This window comes from Kogia breviceps, chromosome 4 (assembly GCF_026419965.1).
Source record: "Kogia breviceps isolate mKogBre1 chromosome 4, mKogBre1 haplotype 1, whole genome shotgun sequence".
NCBI classification, from domain to species: Eukaryota; Metazoa; Chordata; class Mammalia; order Artiodactyla; family Physeteridae; genus Kogia; species Kogia breviceps.
The window spans coordinates 164,217,949-164,241,401 of NC_081313.1; the positions used below are offsets into that span (position 1 = coordinate 164,217,949).

The window sequence follows — 23,453 nt, forward strand, 5'->3', positions numbered from 1 at the left end:
TTCTCTCTCTCTCTCTCTCTCTCTCTCTCTCTCTCTCTCTCATTTCTCATCACTACGCCACACCTGGTTCTGGGCCTGAAGTTCTCACCTGGGGCCTGTTTGGGTTGGAAGTGGAGTAGGAGGAGGAGATATAGATACAGATCCCAGGTTTGTTTGCAGAAGGCTTAAGAGGAGCTAGACAGCAGGATGGAATGGGACATGTCAGATAGAAATGAGAGAGAAGTAGAAAAAGAGAATGGGAGAGGGAAATTCTGCTCGGAAGAGTGGAGCTGGCTGACACACTCCAGCCATGGCAGATTATAGGGTAGGAGCTACTGTGTAATTACCTTTCTTCTTCATCATTATCGCAGGTTGGAGAATGTACCATACAGTATTACGTGTCAATCAGAACTTCCCTGTTAATCTGAAATGATTGCATCCTCACTATATAAACCTTTACTTTACGCAGTAGGAACGAAAGCAGATTCCTCTGCGATGTTCCCTCAAGTGATAGTCTTTTAGTCCAGGTTCTTACCCGTTGGCAGAGAACAGAGGCTCACTCAGATGTACCACAGGAGAAACGGGACTTTATACTTCTTTTTAAAAATTTTTATTGGAGTATAGTTGATTTACAGAAACGGGACTTGAATATAAGGGTCTTCAAACAACATGGAGTCTATGTTTACTCTTCCAAAAGGGGCTTTTCCACCCTCGGTCAACTTCATTAATTTCATCTCAAGTTCCTCAACTAACTGACCACTAGTTACTGAGGTTTTCATTTCAGATTCTGCAGAGAAGGGATGTGTTTGGTCCAGTTCACTTTTTCAAGCCAACACTCAGGTTGTAGTTCGCTGGCCAGCCTGTGCATTGGCTGCCCTTGGGTCAGGGACACCTTCTAAACCGCGTGGCTCCTTGTTGTGAATCAGATAAAGGTGCCTCCTCTACATGAACCTAGCCTCCTCAGGCCCACAGCTTGGTGAGCAGAGTATGGGCTGCCTCACACTAGCCCTCTGTGCTGTGAACCACCTAACTGTATGTGATGACTCTGACCCTGGTCCAATTATCTGGGGCTGTCAAGAGCATCATGGGTAGAACTGGTGACCTACTCTAGCCACAGCAGGTGAGAGAGCAGGAGACGTCTGTTCCAAGTTACTTCTTCGCTATCACGTACACCCAGCGTAGGCGATGAGCAAGCGGTTCCATGATGGGCACGTCTCATACAGTGTGTTAGTTAAAAAAAAAAAAAAAAGTAAGTCTTTTCTCCCAGTTGCCTAAAATCAATAGACGTGCCCTGCACAGTTTAAACACTGAGCACTTTAGAGGCTGTTCTTGAATTTGGTGCCATATCATCCACAGGTTCGCCTGGAATGGCCAACAGACCTTGCCATCAACCCCATGGACAACTCCCTGTATGTCCTAGAGAACAACGTCATCCTTCGCATCACCGAGAACCACCAAGTCAGCATCATCGCGGGACGCCCCATGCACTGCCAGGTTCCTGGCATTGACTACTCGCTCAGCAAACTAGCCATTCACTCTGCTCTGGAGTCAGCCAGTGCCATTGCCCTGTCTCACACTGGGGTCCTCTATATCACCGAGACAGATGAGAAGAAGATTAACCGTCTACGCCAGGTAACAACCAATGGGGAGATCTGCCTTTTAGCGGGGGCAGCCTCCGACTGTGACTGCAAAAACGATGTCAATTGCAACTGCTACTCAGGAGATGATGCCTATGCGACTGATGCCATCTTGAATTCCCCATCATCCTTAGCTGTAGCTCCCGATGGCACCATCTACATCGCAGACCTTGGAAATATTCGGATCAGGGCGGTCAGCAAGAACAAGCCCGTTCTGAATGCTTTCAACCAGTATGAGGCTGCATCCCCCGGAGAACAGGAGTTGTACGTCTTCAATGCCGACGGCGTCCACCAGTACACTGTGAGCCTGGTGACAGGGGAGTACTTGTACAATTTCACGTATAGTGCTGACAATGACGTCACTGAGTTGATTGACAATAATGGAAATTCCCTGAAGATCCGTCGGGACAGCAGTGGCATGCCCCGCCACCTGCTCATGCCTGACAACCAGATCATCACTCTCACAGTGGGCACCAATGGAGGTCTCAAAGTCGTGTCCACGCAGAACTTGGAGCTTGGCCTCATGACCTATGATGGGAACACCGGCCTCCTAGCCACCAAGAGTGATGAAACCGGATGGACCACTTTCTATGAGTAAGTAGGTTTTTAAAGTAGTTCCTAACAGTACTCACCCTGCCCTCGCTGGCATCAGGGCTGGCCGTCCGTGTAGCTTTTAGACTTGTTGACTCGTGTTGTCTTCCTAACTTTAATGCCCCAGGATATTCCTGTCCCCCGACTCCTAAGTGATTTGCGCCATTGGGTGTCTGGTATTGAACACACACCCCCCTACAGGAGTTGGGAATGCCTGCTGCCTGCCTGCCATTCCAATTTCAGGATATTGGACACGCACAGCGCCTGAGAGATCAAGTGTTGATTAACTTTGCTGATTATTCATGTTTGCCATGGGTGCGGAAATTAGAAACTAAAAGGCAAGATCCTGGTGGGGCTCCTGTAATTTGCCCAGAGGTCCAGCAACACACTTGATTGCACAGACAGGTAGATAAACTCTGAATTTCCTCCTTAGCAGAAGCAGATCAATACAGATAAAGTGCTAGGTATATTAAAAGATGTGAGAGCTGGGCATATTTCCCCTAACAATTATCTCATACTTGATAGTCCTGCTGTTTGTTTTACCAAAAAGCTGTTTTCCCTCGCTCCTGCAGGCAGTTCTTGGTCCAGCTGCCTGCTGCTGCAGGTATTAACCAGTGGCGTGCTGGTGGGAGGGAATTGCTAAGGCATGATTCGCTGGCTGAGACAGATATGGAATTTATAAGTATCTGGCTCTCCTTGATGGTGAAGGGTCTGGCTAACCGCTATATATTTGGAGGCGTTGCTTGCTTTCGGGCTATAGGTGTTGCTGCCAGCTGAGAATGTAGTGAGTTGGCAAGGTGTCGTCACAGAGGGAAAGAGGGACAGGGGAGAGAACAGAAGACCTCATTGTTGATCAGTTTTACTTTCAGGGATGAGCACTTCCTGTCTGCATTCCAAAGGGTTTGGGAGAATGTAAAGGAAGCTGTTGCCACCTCCTGGAAATTGGGTGCACTGCAGAATTGCTTGTCCTTGCTTTCCTTCCTTCTTTGGGCCAAGCTGTCTTACTCAGACTTCTGAAGCACCCTAATAGCCTTCAGACACTGGGACTTGATCGCACTTTATCAGCCAGTGACTCTGTCCCTGAAGGCACCATCCGAGTGCCGTCTTTAGCTCTCACACCAAGTTAGGCTAAAGCTACACTTTAACCCAAACGCCTCCTAGATTCTCATCTTCTCTTCTGGAAGTTGCACCTGAAGACCCAATGCATTTCAGAGAGAATTGGTGTCAGTCTCAGGAGGCCAGTCTGAAGTAGGCCTGACTTAAGAGGCTGTAGTAACAAAGTTCATTCAGACTGAGGTGCCTCCTGAGACAGGAACTCTAACTGGGAGAGTATTTTCCAGAAGGGACCCCTAGCTGAATGAAAACAAGGTTAAGGTCTTGTTTGTTTGTTTATGTTTCTAATGTTCGTTCAGAAGTTACATGGAAGCATAATTTTTTTCTCTCTTGATGTGAAGAGCTGCGCTTTTTTCCAATACTGTTGAGTTGGTAAATTATCGTACGTTCCCCATTGTAGGGGTTCGATGCGTATGGCTTTCTTGGCCTCCGAAAAAAGATGGTAATTTCTTTTCTGTTTTGTGGTATGTTTTACACATGGTCAGCAAGTTGGTCGTTTAAAGATCAGAGACAGACTTTACTTCCCATGGGGACCACAGTAGCCGTAGCGGAAACTTTAGAGAAAGGAGTTAACAGAGTGATCAACAAAACCACACAGAGGCCTTGAGGCTCTTAGAAAGCAATCTGTCCTTCAGTGAGTGCTTATATGAACACCTTCCTTCTGCATAGTGCTTTATAGGTCAAGAAGCCTTTCATCGCCCTCCCTTCACGACGACCTTCTAAGTACAGGTGTGATTATCCTCATTTTATGGATAAAGAAATTGAGGCTCAGAGACGTGAAGCCACCCCCACCCCCGTCACCCCGCCCCCAAGGCCACAGAGAGAGTCAGTGGTGCAACAGGACTCAAAGCCAGATCTCCAAGTCTCGCCTTCTTTGCGTTACACACCAGTGTCCTGAAGCGGGGCTGGGAGTAGAATTGTCCTGCCTTCCTTTGGATTCCATAACGGAACTCACCTGTCCCAAAAGTTGGGGGAAGGTACAACCCCTACAGACAAATTCCTCATTGACCCTGGGAGCGGGAGAGAAAGGTGAGGAAAAATAACACTATTGAATTATCCTGGCACTATTCGATGGTCAGTCGGTTTCAGAAAGTTCCAGGAAGGCCCAGCCTTGGAATTTAACTTTCCCCAGATGTAGGCCACTGGGTCCTGAGAGAAGATGTAGCCTGGTGGCTATATCTCTGAGAGAACACAGGTTTTCACAGCCTTCCCCAGAAGACAGCACAGTATACCAGAAAGCTCCTGGATCTTGGAGTCAGGAAGACAAGGATATGAATGCCATATACTTACTTATTGACTTTGGACAAGTTACTTAACCTCTCTGAGCCTCAATGTCCATACATCTGTCAAGTGGGGTTAATAATGCAAACTGTATAGGGGCGCTGTGATAATTCACTGAGATGATATATTGATACTTTTAGAAATTAGCAAAGCACCTGGCATATAGAAATTCAACGAAGGGTAGATGCTAATGGGATTGAGAGAAGCAATTCATGTATCACACCTCTATCTCCATCCCACCCCCTCAGATTCCAAACAACCAATTGCATAGTGGATACAGGAGTCAGGTAGATGGAGATTCATTTTGGAGATGCAGAACTGAAGAATGCAGTTTTCACATTTGGTCTTTCCTTACTCCTCCACTCTGAATTTATCCCGCTCTCTCCCCATGCCCCCGTACTTCTGCCTCGCCCCCATCCCCTGCCAGGGCAGAGCCTGCCTTAGTAAACCTGGGGCCCAGAGGAACAGACAACACATCACCCTCAAGGACAGGCCCTCCAGAAGAGAGAAACTGTAAAGGGCTATTCCAGTCCTGAGCAACTCCTCCCAACCAAGCAACTGGGGAAGGAGTGAATATCGGATCCGAGGGAGGGAGGGATGGAAGTTGCCTTTCCATGGAGTAGGGTTCAAGAGTTACTTCCTAGAATAAGCAGGCACTGCAATTCAAGGAGCCTGGAATGCGTCCCTTTCACTGTTACCTTTCTCCCACCTCCTCTTTGTGTTGGGAAGTGCCTCACGGAGAGCTCGGCGGGAATGGAGCAGACATGGGAATGCCTTCTGGAAGTTCTGTGGTGTCTGCTAAGTTCTCGGACTGGGGGAGGGTGGCCTGTATTCCTGACACAGGACTGTACTTAAAATTACAACCACCACTACACGTGCTCTCTCTCTTCTCCCGCCTTGATTTTAATCCTTTCCACTTGTCACCATCTGACATACTCTATATATTTGTATTAATGTTTATTGGAGTATAGTTGCTTTACAATGTTGTGCTAGTTTCTGCTGTACAGCAAAGTGAATCAGCGATACGTGTACATATATTCACTCTTTTTTGGATTTCCTTCCCATTTAGGTCACCACAGAGCACTGAGTAGAGTTCTCTGTGCTGTACAGTAGGTTCTCATTAGTTACCTCTTTTATACATAGTAGCAACCGTGTGTGACATACACTATAGTTTAGACTTCAGTTTGTTTTGACCCTCTCCATCTAGCTTGCACACATCATGATGGCAAGGATTTTCATCCATTTTGTTCCTAGCCGTGTCCCCAGAGCCTTGAATGGTGCCTGGCACATAGTAGGAAGTCAGTGAAGAGACGTTGAAGAAATGAGTCAGACGCAGCCTCCAGCCCCACATGAGTCAAGGCAGGACTGGTTCCACTGGGTCGTCGTGAGGTCCCGTTACTGGAACTCATAACTCCTTGCCAGGATGTGCAGACTTGTTTGCAAAGAGCCCTGAATCTGGAGATACTCACTCCATGGGTATCGGAAGTGGAATCTTCCTTGAAAGTTAAAGACCTGTTTTCTCCCTCTGGTCCCCTGAGAGTCTGGTCTCAACCCCAATCCACTCTTCCCCAAAAGTAGACTCTCCAGTTCCTACTGTTTATCTCACAATGAAGCGCAGCAATCTATACGTTGTAGGTGTCCAGGTAATACAGTGGATTGGAATTAAATCGCTGCCTGGGGCTCCTAGAATACACTCCTCACGTTGTCCCTGCTTGGCAGCAAGAGTTGGGGACACTAAGCACCCTATATCAATACACATAGAATTGTTTAATTTTCTTATTTATTGAGGTAAAATTAACATATAACTTTATATTCGTTTCAGGGGTACAACATAATGATTCAGTATTTGTATATATTGTGTTGTGATGAGAACGTTCAGGTTCCACTCTCAGCAACTTTCAGATAGGTAATACAGTGTTATTAACTATCGTTATATTACATCCCCATGATTTATTTATTTTAAAACTGAAAATCTGTACCTTTTAAATTTTATTTTATTCACGTATAGGTGTTAATTTCTGCTGTACAGCAAAGTGATTCAGTTTTACATACATATATATATATATTCTTTTCCATGATGGTTTATCACAGGATATTGAATATAGTTCCCTGTGCTATACAGTAGGACCTTGTTGTTTATGCATCCTATATATTACAGTTTGCATCTGCTAATCCCAAACTCCCAATCCATCCCTCCCCCACCCAACCTTCCCCTTGGCAACTACACGTATGCTCTCCACGTCTACGAGTCTGTTTCTGTTTCAGGGATAGGTCCATTTATGTCATATTTTAGATTCCACATATAAGTGATATCATGTGGTCTTTCTGGCTTACTTAGTATGATCATCTCTAGTTCCATCCATGTTGCTGCAAATGGCATTATTTCATTCTTTTTTTATGGCCGAGTAATATTCCACTGTATATATGTACCACATCTTCTTTATCCATTTCTCTGTCGTTGGACATTTAGGTTGCTTCCGTATCTTGGCTATTGTAAATGGTGCTGTTTTGAACATAGGAGTGCATGTATAGTTTTGTCCTGCTATATGCCCAGGAGTGGGATTGCTGGATCATATGGTAACTCTATTTTTAGTTTTTTGAGGAACCTCTCTACTGTTTTCCATAGCGGCTGCACCAATTTGCATTCCCACCAGCAGCGTAGGAGGGTTCCCTTTTCTCCACACGCATTCCAGCATTTATTGTTTGTAGATTTTTTGGTGATGGCTGTTCTGACTGGTGTGAGGTGATACCTCATTGGAGTTTTTGATTTGTATTTCTCTAGTAATTAGCAACGATGAGCATCTTTTTATGTACCTGTTGGCCATCTGTGTGTCTTCTTTGGGGAAATGTCTATACAGATCCTCTGCTTATTTTATAATCAAATTATTTGTGTTTTTTGCTATTGAGTTGTATGAATTCTTTATATATTTTGGATATTCGTCCCTTATCAGATAGGTGAGTTGCAAATATTTTCTCTCATTCAGTATAGTGCCTTATTTTGTGGATGATTTTCTTTGCTGGGCCAAAGCTTTTTAGTTTGATAGAATCCCACTTGTTGGTTTCTGCTTTTATTGCCTTTGCTTTTGTGTCAAATGCAAAAAAAAAAAAAAAAAAAAAAAAACCACGAACACTAATGTCACAGAGCTTACCGCCTATATTTACTTCTAGGAGTTTTATGGTTTCAGGTCTTACAGTCAAGTTTTTAATCCCTTTGGGTTAATTTTGTGAGTGGCATAAGATAGTGTTTCATTCTTTCTTTTCCATGTGGCTGGCCAGTTTTCCCAACACCACTTTTTGAAGAGACTGTTCTTTCCCCCATTGTATATTCTAGGCTCCTTTGTCATAAGTTAATTGACCATGTATGTGTGGGTTTATTTCTGGGCTCTCGATTCTGTTCCATTGGTCTGTGTGGCTGTTTTTTATTCCAGTGTCACACCAAATGAAATCAGGGAGCATGATGCCTCTGGCTTTGTTCTTTCTTGATTACTTTGGCTAGTAAGATATCTGTGGTTCCATACAAATTTTAGGAGTGTTTGTTCTATTTCTGTGAAGAATGCCGTTGGAATTTTGATAGGGAATTGCTTTGAGTCATATGGACAGTTTAATTCTTCCAATCCATGAGCATGGACTATCTTTTCATTTATTTGTGTATTCTTTGAGTTCTTTCATCAGCGTCTTATAACAGTGTACAGGTCTTTTGCCCCTTGGTTAACTTTATTCCTAGGTATTTTATTCTTTTCTTGATGCAATTATAAATGGTTTTGAAAATTTTCTCTTTCTGGTAGTTTATTAGTGTATAGAAACACAACAGATTTTATATATTGACTTTGTATCCTGCAGCTTTTACTGAATTTATTTATTCCAACAGATTTTGGGGTGGTTTTTAGGGTTTTCTCTATGTAATATGATGTCATTCATATACAAATAGTGACAGTTTAACTTCTTCCTTTCTAATTTGGATGCCTTTTCTTCCTTGCCTAATTGCTCTGGATAAGAAGACTTGCAATACTCTGTTGAATACAGTGGCATCCTTTGTCGTTTTCCTGATCTTAGAGGAAAAACTGTCAGCTTTTTACCATTGTGTATGATGTTAGCTGTGGGCTTTTATTTAGTATGTTAAGGTATGTTCCCTCTATACCCATGTCGTTGAATTTTTTCCGCATCTATTCAGATGATAATATGGTTTGTTCCTTCATTTTGTTAATGTGGTATTTCACACTGATTGATTTGCCAATGTGAACCATCCTTGCTTTGCCTAGGATAAATCCCACTTAATTATGGTGTATGAGCCTTTTAATGTACTGTTGAATTCGGTCTGCCAATATTTTGTTTGTTGAGGGTTCTTGCAGTGTCCCTAGCTGGTTTTGGTATCAGGGTAATGCTGGCCTTGTAAAATGACTTTGGAATGTTCCCTCCCCTTTATTTTTTGGAAGAGTTTGAAAAGAATTGGTATTAACTCTTCTTTGAACGTTTAGCAGAATTCACCAGTGAAGCCGAGGGAGCCTGGACTTTTGTTTGTTTGGTGGGAGTTTTTTGATTCCTGATTCAATCTCCTTACGAGTAATTGGTCTGTTCAGATTTTTATTTGTTCATTATTCAATCCTTTAATTTGTGGAACACAAATTCAAGAGCATAAATCTGAGCATAAATCTGCTGTTCTCACTAACTAACTTGGGAAAGCATAATTTAGTATCCCCTGCCTAAGGTGAAATGTATGTTTTCAGGTGTATCGGTGGGTAGTAGAGAAAAGCATCACTGTTTCTCAGGGCAGGCTGGAGGAGTCTGTCCCTTGTGTGGTTCTGAGTGTTGGGGAAGCCTTCAGTCCTAGGAACTGTGTTTCCAACCAGTGTGTCTGTTCTCCAGCTATGACCACGAGGGCCGCCTAACCAATGTGACACGCCCCACGGGGGTGGTGACCAGCCTACACCGGGAAATGGAGAAATCCATCACCATTGACATTGAGAACTCCAACCGTGATGACGATGTCACTGTCATTACCAACCTGTCTTCTGTGGAGGCCTCCTACACAGTGGTACAAGGTAAGCCCCTCACCCCCACACTCAGCCAAGGCCAGAGGTAGGTGTGAGTTACCAAGCCTGGGAGGACTTCCAGAGACCTCCCACCCCTCAGCTTGCTGTTTTAGTCCATAGCAAACTAACTCTGCCAGAGGTCAATCTTGTAGAAAAGGACTTAATTAGATGCAGGAGAATGTCATCTATACCAAACCAAATGGCTGGATATTTGGCAATGTCTACATATTTATGTGAAAATGTCAGTTTTCATCCCTCTGTACTCTGCCCCCACCTCTCCATCACCAGCACTCCCTACCAACCCAACACACACAGTTACCTTCTCAAAGGTGGTTTTAGTCTCTTGAGCCCACCTGTTTTTTGGTCCCATTCTGATTCTCCCTTTCTTCCAAGCGTTTGTGTGATGAGTGGGTTGCTACAGTCACAGAGCCCTTTAGCAGTCTCTTGCCAAGACCTCAAAGGTTTCTGACCACCTCGTGTACAGTCCAGGACAAGTGCACAGGCTGGCGAGAAAAGGAATTGTGCAGGTAATGAAGATATGATGTCGGTGGGCTAGCCCATTGGCCAAGGAAAAACGTGTCCTCGCGGTAGATAAATGGTGTCATTGCTGGACTCTTTATCCCACGACAGAGCCTGTTTCCATGACTATTTCTGCTCTGCCAGATGATTAATGATGTAGATTTTGTCTTTCTGCACGATGGCTGCGGTCGTGACAGGTGCACACTACCCCAAAAGCCAGCGCCTCCGAGCCCAGGCCAGCTGGACTCCTCTGCCCAAATAATCAGGAAGCATCGTATCTATAAAAGGAGTCTCCCACTCACATTGCCTACCTGGAACTTTTCGATAAAGGCAAAGGTCAGAAGTCTGATTGACTGCCTAGCGTAGATTCCATTTGGGAAGACACACACGTTATCAGCACCCACTGGCTCGGTCTCCCTCGTGCTAGTTGAGTCTCTTCAGATTCCTCTGGAGTGGAGATGGCATCATGGTGGAGTCAGCAGCAAACACATGAGGGGCAGGAAGGTTGCTTTTTCTCTTTGTTTTCTCAAAGAATCCTAGACGTGATTTGCAGTGGAGCTGACCTATGGTAGACCATCAGCCTCAGGTTAGATGGTAGGCAAAAGGAGAAAAAAAAAAATCTCTTTAAGTAGTTTTCCTTTATTTTGTTCCATTTAAGCTAAAATATATATGTTAAAGATCAGGGATTTGATTGACACGAATTGTGTAGGCAAGAGGCGTCTTTAAATGTACTCTTCATAGTCTTCCGTGAGTAGAAGAAAAATATCACAGCATAATTATTTCTGGAGTGCCACATATTGATAATGTTGTGGATCAGCGGCATCTCTGCTACTCACCTTAACATTGCGTGTGCGCTAATTGAAGGCAGCCTTACACTGACAGCTGCGAAGTACCATGGAAACCTATAAAAATAGGGGTTCTGTTCTCTCATGACTAACAGAGTGGATAATTTCTTTCCCTCTCCCCGCCCCCACTTACATTTCTCCAGATCAAGTGCGGAACAGCTACCAGCTCTGCAACAACGGTACCCTGCGGGTGATGTACGCCAACGGGATGGGCGTCAGCTTCCACAGCGAGCCCCACGTCCTAGCGGGCACCATCACCCCCACCATCGGGCGCTGCAACATCTCTCTGCCCATGGAGAATGGCCTGAACTCCATCGAGTGGCGCCTGAGAAAGGAACAGATTAAAGGCAAAGTTACCATCTTTGGCAGGAAGCTCCGGGTAAGTCGTTCCACCCAACTTGTCCCCACAGAGTGGGAGGGGACACCCCCTTTCCTCCAGAGCCGAGGCCCTCTCCCAGTTCCCAAGCCTCCATTGCGCCTTTCTTTCTTCCCTGAGAGAGACACGCGAGCCACGTCCTGCTGGGACTCGGACCTCGGAGAAAACGTTCTGCGTTTCCTAGGACTAGAAAAGCCGGGGATTTACCTTAAGCTATAAGCAGAGATCCCTCCCGGTCTTCTTCTCACACTCGCTATCTTCTCTGTCAACTTTCACTGTTTGCCCAACTCAACAGATGAATTGGTGCCCATGGCTACTGTGTAGTTTTGGTTTGCTAAATACTGAAAGTTTTATAACGTGCTCTTTACGCTCAAGGAGTGGGCAGTCCGGTAGAATGTATAAACCTCAGGGTAATCCGATGGGTTAAGTGAGTAGAGAGAGGAACATCCAGGGCTTGGTGGGATCACAGAGGAGGTGCTACTATCCAGCCTGCAGGCATCAGGGAAGGCTTCCTAAGAAGAAGTAACAAGCAAACTGCAGCAGCAAGTTTTAACCAACTGTAGCTTCCCCAGACTAGGTAACATACCCACAAGTTACAGCTTAAAAAACCAATATGTAACATTTATTGAGGACTTTTATGATGAGAGCACTATGTTAAATGCTTTACTTGTATTATCTTACTTTCAAGAGCCCTGTGGGAGTAGGTGTTATTATCTCCCTTTTTCAGATGGGGAAACAGAGGCTCTGGGACGCTAAATAACCAGTCCAAGGGTACTGCGGCTAGCAAACAAACAGCAAAGCCAGGACTCAGCCCCAGTTCTGTCTGTCTGTCTCACTTGCCAGGATTCTTAAGCAGCAGGCCTCACAGCCTCCTGATTAGAGCAACAGTCATCCAGATAATGTGGTTCCTGCTCTGTTCACTTGAGGGACTGGCTCTTACCATCAGGCTCTCCCTCGCACTGGGGAGAATCCTTGGGATCTCGGTCTTTGTCAAAGCCAGCACCTAATTATTGAACACCTAACTAGGAGTCAGGCAGTGTGCTATGCGCTGGAGCTACATGGCACAACGGGGGCCGCAGATAAGAAGTCAACTAACAGATAAAATCATTGCAGATTGAGATACTCACCAGAAAGACGGTAAACAATGCAATACGGCAGGGTTTAACGCATGCTTGGCTTTGGAATTGCTGAGATTAGAAGGCTCACGCTCAACAAAACCTGGGTCATAACTTCTGCCGTGTTATTGGATTGAAATCCAGCCGGCCCAGGTGACCTCCCTGCAGAGCCAGGCCACTCCATGTTAAGATTCCGCCCTCGCCTTTGTCTAGCTGGAGTTTAATTCTCCACATTAGGTTATCAGCAGTCTCCCATGTTTTTCTTCCTCTGCTGGTATCTGCAAAGTTGCAGTATCTTCCTAAAGACAAAAATGAAATGAGATTAGTAGCTAAATCCTTAATGACTGGATTTCAGGACTGTATAATTGATTTTTGATACACTGCACCATAGAAGTTGATTAGAAATAGTAATCGTGCCTTTTCTCTGATAAATCAGTGATGCATTTTGACTAAAAGTTTTCAAAATGAAGATAAATGCAGCCCTAAAATAAAATGGCTATAGTCCCAACTCTGAATATTAAAAATCGTAATAATAGTACTCATGGTAATTAGCAGAAGTTGGGCGCGCAAGTCTCATAACTGAATTTCTGCCAGGGTTAGATTTGCTGGCATCATGTTTATGCAAATCGAAACACAGCTTTATCTATCAACACCTCAACATTTAATTGTCTGGTGTTAGTTCCTGTAACAATAATCACATATCCATTTAGCTCTCTTAAATGAAAATCACTATGAGATTATAACAGGTTGAGTGGACTGAAAATGTAATTTGAAAATGAGGGAGAAAGCCTGGAATTTATTTGCATCTCATTTATTTTAATTCAATTCATAAATCGTTTAGTGAATGAAATAAAAGCAACTCCTGGAAATTGCCAGGGAGCAGGTGGGAGAAGGTAGAGAGGGAAAGTAGAGTGTCACGTGTGAGTCGTGTGACGTGAGCTATCCCAGAGGCCAGGATTTCAAGGGAAGGGGTACGTCATTGTATCAGTCGGGAGAGGATGGGGTGTGATCGGTTAACAAATGTGAACAAATAAGCCCTGAAAGGAGGGCTTAATGAGCAGGGCTAGACATGGCAGGCATCACTGCCATCATCCCTGGTGAGAACACAGTGGGGTGACTTCAACTTACCTGCAAGGAAGCCCAGGAAATGGTGTCTTTCTGCATGCCTAAGGAGACGATGAAGGGAGATTTGGGAACCACGTAGCAGGGTCCCTGCCATCCCGATCAGGGCTGAGGGCTCCTTCACAGAAGAGTTGGAATCGGTTCTACAGAGCAGTAGGAATTAGCCAGGCAAAGATATCAGCAAGGGGTGATCAGACAGAGTGTCGCCTGTAAAAAGGCAGAGGGGTCCAAAAGAAAAGGAATGTCATTTCAGAAAACTACCTCAGCGTGGCCAGAGAGTTGGTCAGGGTTAGGGTGGGAAGGGAATGGAAGGGCATATTTTGCTAGGCTGGCATTTATCCTGAGGACAGGGGCGGGGCTGTTCCAGGGTTTGGTTAGCAGAGCGACGTGTTGGGATTCGCTGCGTTAGAAAGACCTCTCAGGCTTCCTCGGGTGCAGAGGAAGAGAGATCAGACGGGGACAGGATAGGAGGAGAGGGGTAATCCAAACAAGAAACGAAATCATTAGCAGAGAAGACAGAGGGACATCTGAGAGCTACTTACCACACACAATTAACAGGATTTGGCAGCCGGCAGGGTTACTGTGTCATGCTCCCCTTTTAAGGGGCCCCTGCCATGATCATGTAGACCGGGAAGCCGAGAAGCCCTCCAGACTTCAGGAGCTGGCCTGCCAGGCTCTGTGGAGGGAAGAGGCAGGGAACTGAACCCCAAGACAGAGATGTGAGATTCTGACAGCTCCAGTGCTGCCACTTGCAACGGGGAAGAAACTGAATGAACTTGCAGGTGCTACCACAGAACCAGCACCATGTAATTGTTGCTGCCCACCCGCCGTGGATAACAAGGGATTTGGAGAGCATCTCTGGTGTGGTAACTGAGGGTCTCGTGCATTGAAGCAAATCGCCTGACCTTTCCCGGGGACTGGCAAGCTCCTGGCATTCTGGCCACGTCTGAGTGACGTGAGGGCTCAAGGCTCTGAGCATCCCTGGAGTTTACCGAAAATCTCGGTGAAGATATTACCATAGAACAGTACCCAGTGAAGCTAGGTACCCCTTCTTCCAGCATCCCAGCCGAGGGCACCTCTCAGGTGAGGAACGCGTCAGCAGCTCTTGCATAAAGGCTGATGAAATGTAAAATGGTGGATGGATGGACCGTGGCCACCCGCTTCCACCAAAATCTTTATGGCTTTGTTGCTTTGGCAAAATCTCGAGCAGTTGTCCGTGCCCAGACTCAAAGTAGGGAAGGTCTTCATTATGCCTCCCAAGGATTTCTCCAGGAATCTCACTTGAAAGAGTCCTCCTCCCTCAGGCCCTCCCCACCCACCACTCTTTCCTGTTTCCTCTGGCCTTCAAAAAACTCACAAAGCTGTGCCATCAGGGTTCCCGTAAGCTCCATGAGCACGAGGGCCATCTCACCGCTGTATCCCTGGTGACAAGTGCCATGGGATGGGCATTCAGGCAGTGGGTGACAAAGGAAGGTATGATGACCATGCCCCCTTCTAAGGCGCCTCCTTGGAACATGTTTAGTGCATAAATGCCTCCGTATCTGTCAGGGATCTTTCCACTGCAAGAGACAGGAAGTGCACTCAGATTAGCTCAATTCAAAAGGGCACGCGTTGTCTTGCCTTGTGGGCCCCTACCAGAGAGGAGCTAGCCTTAGCGACTTCACCAGCTCAAATGGTAGCATCGGGTTGATGTCCTTCTCCCGGCCCCCTTCCATCTCTTAGCAATGTTTCCCTTGACACTTAGCCTAATTTACCCCTACATTCGACTGGTGACCTCTTCACCCTGGGAGTCAGGCAGGCGTGGCTAATGATGACTCCGGGCTGATATACCAGTTCAGCGTAGTGACCCAGGGGGAAGAGGAAGCAATCTCCTACAGAATTAAAATCCCTTGGAAGAACTCTGAATGGCCTGGCACAGATGGAATGGCAGTCACACCCCCGGGCCAATCACCGGTCAGGCAGGTGATTGGCTGGGTCTGTGATTGGCTGGGTCACACGTGGACACGTGTCTCTTGTGACCGACATCTCAGTAAAAACTCCTAGATGGGGAGACCTTAGAGAAAGGGGGCGCTACACCCACAGAAGGAAGAGATGGTTAAATCACACTCATACACACCCAGGTATATTCTTCATCCTCCCTCCTGCCAAAGCCTAATCATAAAGCAAACTTCTGATCCTGAGGACCTCTTAATGCATTAATGCTCCTCCCCTCCAGCAAGATTTTTTTCCAGACTTTTGGAAGAGAGAACTGAAACCACCTCCTCCTGTTAAGATTTAAAACTTCTGCTCTTTCCTAAGATGGGTTTAGTGCATGATTCTCTCTGATAAGGAAGGCATATAACCACCCTCTAGGATATTTCCTCCTGATTATGATTTACATAAAGATTGCAAAAGCAAGAAACAGCTACATGTGTAGGTAGCAGAACAAAAGGAAAATTGCTTCCCAGATAATCTTCCATCATGATACTGGTATTAGTGTTATGAGTATTCCAGGAAGTGGGAGTTAGTAATTTTGTTTTGGTTTCTGTATGATTAATATGACATTGCAATTACACGTTGGCTTGTGTTACTTTTACTTTTGTGGCAAATGACAGTGACGCAGGAACAAGGTGGGAGGCGGGTGTGCATGTGTGCCTGTGAACACACGCACGTGAACTCAGTTCTGCATGGAACTCACTCGGGTAGGTCTGTTAACATATGCAGTCATCACCAGAGCCTGAATTTTATCAGCCCTTCCTGCCACAGTGCATTCATTCTACACCAACCAGTTTTATTTTTTCAAACACCTATTACTTTCCCGACACTGTACGAGGCACTGAGTGTATGTTAGTGAACAGACAAGATGCTGAATTCTGAGCAGTGCTCGTGCAGGCAGAACTTGCTATAAATGTAATATTAGCTTAAATAATATATAATTGGAAGGGTAAGCCTCTGCAAAATATATTCAACAATGTATCCCCCAAGCAAACATTACTTTCGGATGACTTGCTTGCTGTTTTGATTGGTGCAGTGGAAAAGTGGAAAGACCCTCATGGAGCTTTATGCTGTAGCAAGGGGAAACAGATAACAATCAAATAAGTTACAAATAGTGTAAAGAAATGGTGATGGGTGCTGTGGAGAAAAAAAAAAAAAAAAAGGTTGAGATAACAGGGAATGTCTGATTTAGGTTAAGGCCACTCTAGGAAGATGACATTTGGGCTGAGAACTGAATGAAGAGTAGGACATTTTCAGGAATGGAATGGCAAGAAAGCCTTCTGGGCTAAGGTGCCAGCATGCGCAAAGGCCCTGAGGCAGAACATGAGCCAGTGTAGCTGGAGCAGACTAGCTGCGGGGGTGGTGAGGTGAAGGGATTGGGGCCTGGCTCATGCTGCTAAGGATCTTAGAAACATAGACATCCTCCCCAGATGTACCCACTGTTGAACACAAAGGAGCATTCATCTGCAGGCTGGACTGCCTTCCCTGCTTCTGAGAGACTAGGATACATGCAACATACTTGACTTCTACAAGTTCAGCTTGCAGGATGACAAGTCCAAGTCCGTTCAGGTCGTCTGGGCTGAGGCTCCATATCAGACACCCCTCCTCTCTGCCACATCCCTACCCATGGACCACCTGCCCCCACTAGAACACTCCCACAGCATCGGAAGTGAGGTTCTCTGCCTGGGCAGGGCCCTTGCTTACCACCCGAGCTATTACCTGCTGACTGCCCCCTCTGGAATATTCTCCCTGACTCATCTCCTGCCCTCACCTGTGAAGTCTCATACTTTGGGCCCCACTGAGGCAGCAGTCCCTCTGGGAAACTGGCCTCGCCCATCCGGTTCTGGCTCCGTGTCCCTCCTCCGTTCCCATAGTGCCTTCCTCTGTTTACTCATCACCACACGAATGTTTTTCATTGTTGGTTCATGTGTCTTTATCCTCCTCTGACCTGTAAGGTCATGAGGTCAGGGGCCCTAACTGTCCTGCTCTAGTTTAAATATTGATCACATTAACAAGCACAGAGTAGGTGCTCAGTCAGTGCTGAATGAGTGGATGTGATTTTAAGTTGACATCATGAAAATCCTCTCCCTCCAACCGCTGTCTATTAAATTCCAGGTCTCGGGGGTTCCTCCCAGAATGACTCCAATTGCTCTTTAGAATGAAGGAAGTCTTTCAGATACTTGGAAGTCACGAATGTCCTGCTTGCATTTTCTCATCTCAGTTTTTCATATCAGAGCTTAGATCATCAGAGCTGCCAGCATGCTTATACTCGGTCTAATTCAACCCCCTTACTCACAAATGTCTGAGTACCAAGCATGTTCCAAAATAATAGAGACACTAAGAAAAATAAGATAGTCTCTACCCACTAGGAGCTCACAGGCCATGACAGATAAAGAAACTGAGGCATGACCAATAAAGGTTCTGCTTTGTAATGACAAAACTGATCAGTGTTAAACCTGCAACTCAGGGCTTCCCTGGTGGCACGGTGGTTGAGAATCTGCCTGCCGATGCAGAGGACACGGGTTCGAGCCCTGGTCTGGGAAGATCCCACATGCCGCGGAGCAACTGGGCTCGTGAGCCACAACTACTGAACCTGTGCGTCTGGAGCCTGTGCTCCGCAACAAGAGAGGCCACGATAGTGAGAGGCCCACGCACCGCGATGAAGAGTGGCCCCCGCTTGCTGCAACTGGAGAAAGCCCTCGCACAGAAGCGAAGACCCAACACAGCCAAAAATAAAAATAAAATAAACAAACCAATGAACCAACATTTAAAAACAAAACAAAACAAAAAAACTGCAACTCAAATTCACGTCTCTCCACCTTTCTACCTCACTGCCATCCAAAACAGCATATCATCCAAAAATCATGTTTGTTTGGGGAATACATTATTTAACGTGTTTGCAGAGGCTTACCCTTCTAATTATGCATTATTTAAGCTTAAGCTAATATTAAATTTATAGCAAGTTGTTATGTCTGCTCCATCCCTGATCCCATCATAGCATGGAGTCTTGTATGGGAGCTGCTTTTCAAATCCCAGAGGACTGACCCAGAAAGGAAATGAAGATGTCATCTAGGCCAGGCGTTTCCTCTGGGTGGGTGAATAACTAAATTCTCCAAGCAGGGAGTTCTGCTTTTCAGCATTGCCAGACGTGGAGAATCTCTTGCCCTCCCTCACTAATCTTTTCTGGGTTTCCCAGACGTGAAGTGGTTTGAGCAAGGGATTCTGCCGTAAGTCTAACTGAGGTCTCTCCTGCTGTGCTACAGTGCCATTTCCAGGAGGGGATCCAGCCCAGTGTTAACTCCCTCTTTCCAGTTTCTCGATTCGCCAGCTCCTGACATTGCCCCTCAAACTAAGTTAGAGTCACCAGTTATAGGCCCAGCAGGGCCATTTTAATGACAGCGTTTCCTTTTCTCAGGGTATTTTACAAGGCTCCTTGTGACAGGCGTGTGCCTGGAGAGATCAAAACATTCTGGAGGGAGATTCCACGTCGGGAAACTACCTCCCAAAGTCTGCCCTCTGCAAAAATAAAAACCATGCTAAATAGCTGAGTTTTATTAACTGGGGAAGCCAGGCTGAGGAAAATGCCCAATAATTAAAAATAATGGCTTCCTTACAAACACCAAATTGTATTAATTTAAAAACTGGTTTCTCTATCACTGAATACCTACTGAGCTGGCTGGGAAGGGAAGTGTGCTGATCCTGGCAGTGAAAATAATTCAAAATAACTTTTATGTTCTCCAGGAAGCCTGAAGGTTAATTTAAATATTTTTAGGTGGAATTCGGAATAAGAGAACAGTGTGGCACAGTGCTGCACACTCTGAAGTCGGGGGCAGGTGCCTATGAAGGGATGAGCATGCCTGTCAGACCCTCCAAGATCTCGAACCCCATAGCCCAGGCACCACCTCTTTAATAAAGGGACCCTCACAATTAAACATATTTGACTAGATTATACGGCTGGCCTGAACTCCTTGACTCAGCTTCCAGTGAATTTATTATATTTAAGTATTAGAAGGATCGGGCATTTTTATAGACATTACGTATTTCAAAAGTCAACTCAGCAACATCACCAAGATGGGAACATAGGTCATCGCTGACTTTGCCCTCACAAGCACAGCAGCTAACAAGGATTCATGGACACGAAACCACCAAGAGCATCCTAGAACACAGGGTGAGGCTGAGCCACACCCCACCCACCCCCACCTCCCACTCCACCCCCGCCACCCACGCCTTGCACCACAGAGATCAAGACGTGTGTATCAGAAGGATAAGAGGAGCAGCTGCACCCTGACTGCATTGCCCCTCCCCTAGGCCAACACAGCTCCACTAGTGGGAAAAGAGAGCTCGTGGGCGACATCTGGGACCCCCCAGCATTGTGAGCTGCTTTGTGAGAACGGCTACTCCTGTATCACCCCACAGGGACTGCAGGAGAATCTGCGGGGCTCAACCACTGGGAAGCTGATCCTGATGGAGAAAGGGGGAGGGGCTTGCAACAACCAGCACTCAGATCTCGGTAGACCGAGTCCCTCCCTGCAGCGCCCAGGTAGTAATCCCAACCAGCAGCTTTGCTCAGCTGCAGAACCAAGTCATTCTGAGCAGGGAACTTGGCAGGGTGCAAGCCAGGTCCTCAAACGAGGAGTTTTACCAGCTCTGGGGGCTGATCTGCCCACTTCCCCCTCCAAGGCATGAAAACCCAGTAATGCTCAAGCCAGGAGGCGGGCAGGCAGAGCTGATTGCCCCAGAGCAAAGTCAGTACCAGGCATGGAGGGTTCCCCTGATATGCCCAGACAGGGGGAGTTCATTCACAGCCCCATTGCTGCTAAGTGTAGCTCTCAGCCCCTTCCAACCAGAAAGCCTGTTCAGAAAATTGGGGAGATGCCTGAAATGGACCCTCCTGCCCCACCCAGGCATGGGAGCAGATCATAGGCCTACCAGCTGCTGAGTGTGTCTCCCCACCCTGACTGGCCAGGGGGACTGGTGGGAACACGTAGAGGCTGTATAGCACAGCAAGCTCGAACAGAGAGGTGGGCAGGCAGAGCTGATAGCCTGCAGAGCGAAGCCAGTGGCCCTATTTGGCCAGGGAACTTGGGGCAGAGGTTGGTTTGAATCAAGATCACAAACAAATAGCCTTACAAACCTTGGAGCTAGTTCTTCCACTGCGCCCAAGCAGGGAAACTAATTTGTAGCCCCACTCATTGCTGACTATAGGCTTCAGCCCACCCGACCAAGGAACCTAACCACAGCACATGGGAAGCTATGTAGCCCATCCATCTGCCCTGCTTACAGTGGCACTTGAACAGAGAGCACAGTCCATGGCTTTTCCCATCTGCAGAGCAAAAACTGTAGCCCCCATCTGGAAAGGGAATTCAGCATACACTCTTCCCAAATTCAAGTCCTGAAACAAGCCGTGCAGACCCTGGATTCCATTCTGCTGACCCACTAGGGCAGGGCAGATACCTACTGCTAAGTACAAAACCCAGGCCCAATGGTCTAGTAAGCCTGACCAGAGAACCCAGGTAACTGCAGAGCCCATCCTATAGCCTCACTTAGGCAGAGAACCAAGACAAGAGTGCTATGCAACTGTTCTCAGTCAGCAGCACACCCTCCTCCCACCCCTGCCCTCAGAGCTCAGGCAGTTGCCTCATCCAAAAATAGACCCTGATAGCAAGCCCCACCTGCTCAAGGCATTATCAGCAGACAGTTGCAGAAACTAAAACTGAGCTAACTGGAGAAGAATTCTCTCTACCAAAGCAAACCTATAAAGTCTACAAGAGAGATCACTTACTCAAATGCATAGATACCAATGTAAGGAATGAAAGCTCATGAAAAATCAGGGAAATATGATACCACCAAAGGAAACTAAGAGAACTTCAGTAACTGTCCCTATGTAAATGAATATCTATGAACTATCAGCCAAAGAATTCAAAATAGTCCTCTTAAAGAACTTTAGTGAACTGCAAGAACACACAAATGAAATTAGGAAAACAATGAATGAACATGACAAGAAGTTGAACAAAAATGAAAACCATGAAAAAAATTCTAGAAATGAAAAATACAATAACTAAACTGAAGAATTCAATAAAGAGCTTCAAAAGCAGACTCAATACAGAAGAAAAAAGTCAGCAACCTGGAAGACAGGACAGTTGAAATTATCCAGTCAGAGGAGCAAAAAGGAAAAAAAAAAAAAAAACAATGAGAAAAACAACGATGAAAGCCTTTGCACTTATGAGACACAAGCCCCCCACCCCCCCACACACAAAAGAATATTTGCATTATGAGAATTCCAGAAGAGAAAGAGAAAGGAACAGAAAGTATACTTAAAGCAATAATGGCTGAAATCTTCCCAAACCAAAAAAGAGAAATGGACTTCCAGATCAATGAGGCCCAAAGGATCCCAAATAGGTAGAATCCAAATAAGACTACACTGAGACACATTGCAATTAACATTGTCAAAAGTCAAAGATAAAGAAAATTAAGAGCAGCAGGACAAAAGACAGACATTACATACAAGGGAATCTCCCTGAGACTATCAGCAGGTTTCTCAACAGAAACTTTTCAGGCCACAAGGGAATGGGATGATATATTCAAAATATTGAAAGGGAAGAAAAAAACTGTAAACCAAGAATTCTATACCTAGCAAAGGTATCCTCATAAATGAAGGAAGGAAAAGACTCATGAGCAAACAAGAGCAGGGGAGTTCCCCACCATTAGACCTGCCTTACCAAAATGGTAAGGGAGTTCTTTGAGTGGAAGTAAAAGTTCACTAATTAACATCATAAAAACAGAAGAAAGTAGCATAAAACTCACTTTTAATGGTAAACATATAGTCAAAATTAGATTATGTAATATGGTAAGAGTAGTGTGAATTCACTTACAACTCTAGTTATAAGTTTTAAAAAATAATAATCATAACTACTATAATCTGTTAGTAGTTACATAGTATTAAAAATATGTAAACTGGGGCTTCCCTGGTGGCGCAGTGGTTGAGAGTCTGCCTGCCGATTCAGAGGACACGGGTTCATGCCCCGGTCCGGGAAGATCCCACATGCCACGGAGCGGCTGGGCCTGTGAGCCATGGCCACTGAGACTGTGCGTCCGGAGCCTGTGCTCCGCAATGGGAGAGGCCACAACAGTGAGAGGCCTGAGTACCGCAAAAAGCAAACAAACAAACAAACAAAAAATATGTAAACTGTAACATCAGTACCCAAAATGTGAGAAGTAAAAGTGCAAATTTCAGGAATTATATTAAAGCTAAGTTGTTATCAGTTTAAAATAGAATGTTATCATTTTAAGATATTTTACGTAAGCCTCATGGTAACCACAAAGGGAAAAACCTATAGTAATTACATGGAAGAACATGATAAAGAAGTCAGAGAACACTGGTACCAAAAGACATCAAAACACACACACTAAAAAGACAGCAAGGGGAATTCCCTGGCAGTCCAGTGGTTAGGACTCCATGCTTCCACTTCAGGGAGCCCAGGTTTGATCCCTGGTCAGGGAACTAAGATCCCACAAGCTGCACAGCACAGCAAAAAAAAGGACAACAGGATATGAAAAGGGGAACAATGCATCTACAAGGAAGCCAGAAAATGATGAACAAAATGGCAGTGGTAAGTCCTTACTTATCAATAATTACTTCAAATGCAAACATTAAATTCTCTAATTAAAAGACATAAAAAGGCTGAATTGAATTTTTTAAAAAAAGATCCAGCAATATGCTGCTTTTTATGATACTCACTTTAGCCTTAAAGACATGTATAGACTGAAAGGATGGAAAAGATATTTCAAACAGACAATAATCCCCCAAAAAGCAAGAGTAGCTATATTTATATGAAACAAAAGAGACTTTAAACTAAAAATGGTAAAAAGAA

The 23,453-nt window shown here is 45.4% G+C and overlaps 1 protein-coding gene across 13 annotated transcripts in view; it reads left to right on the forward strand.

Annotated features, from left to right (window-relative positions):
- Positions 1 to 23,453, forward strand: part of TENM2 (teneurin transmembrane protein 2) — a 3,844,234-nt gene that overhangs the window by 3,780,907 nt on the left and 39,874 nt on the right. For all 13 annotated transcript variants that reach the window (XM_067032280.1, XM_059063069.2, XM_067032278.1 and 10 more), the window contains 3 exons: positions 1,336 to 2,210; positions 9,465 to 9,640; positions 11,139 to 11,374. In XM_067032280.1, coding sequence (XP_066888381.1) covers positions 1,336 to 2,210; positions 9,465 to 9,640; positions 11,139 to 11,374 — 1,287 coding nt within the window. The remainder of the gene's footprint in view (positions 1 to 1,335; positions 2,211 to 9,464; positions 9,641 to 11,138; positions 11,375 to 23,453) is intronic.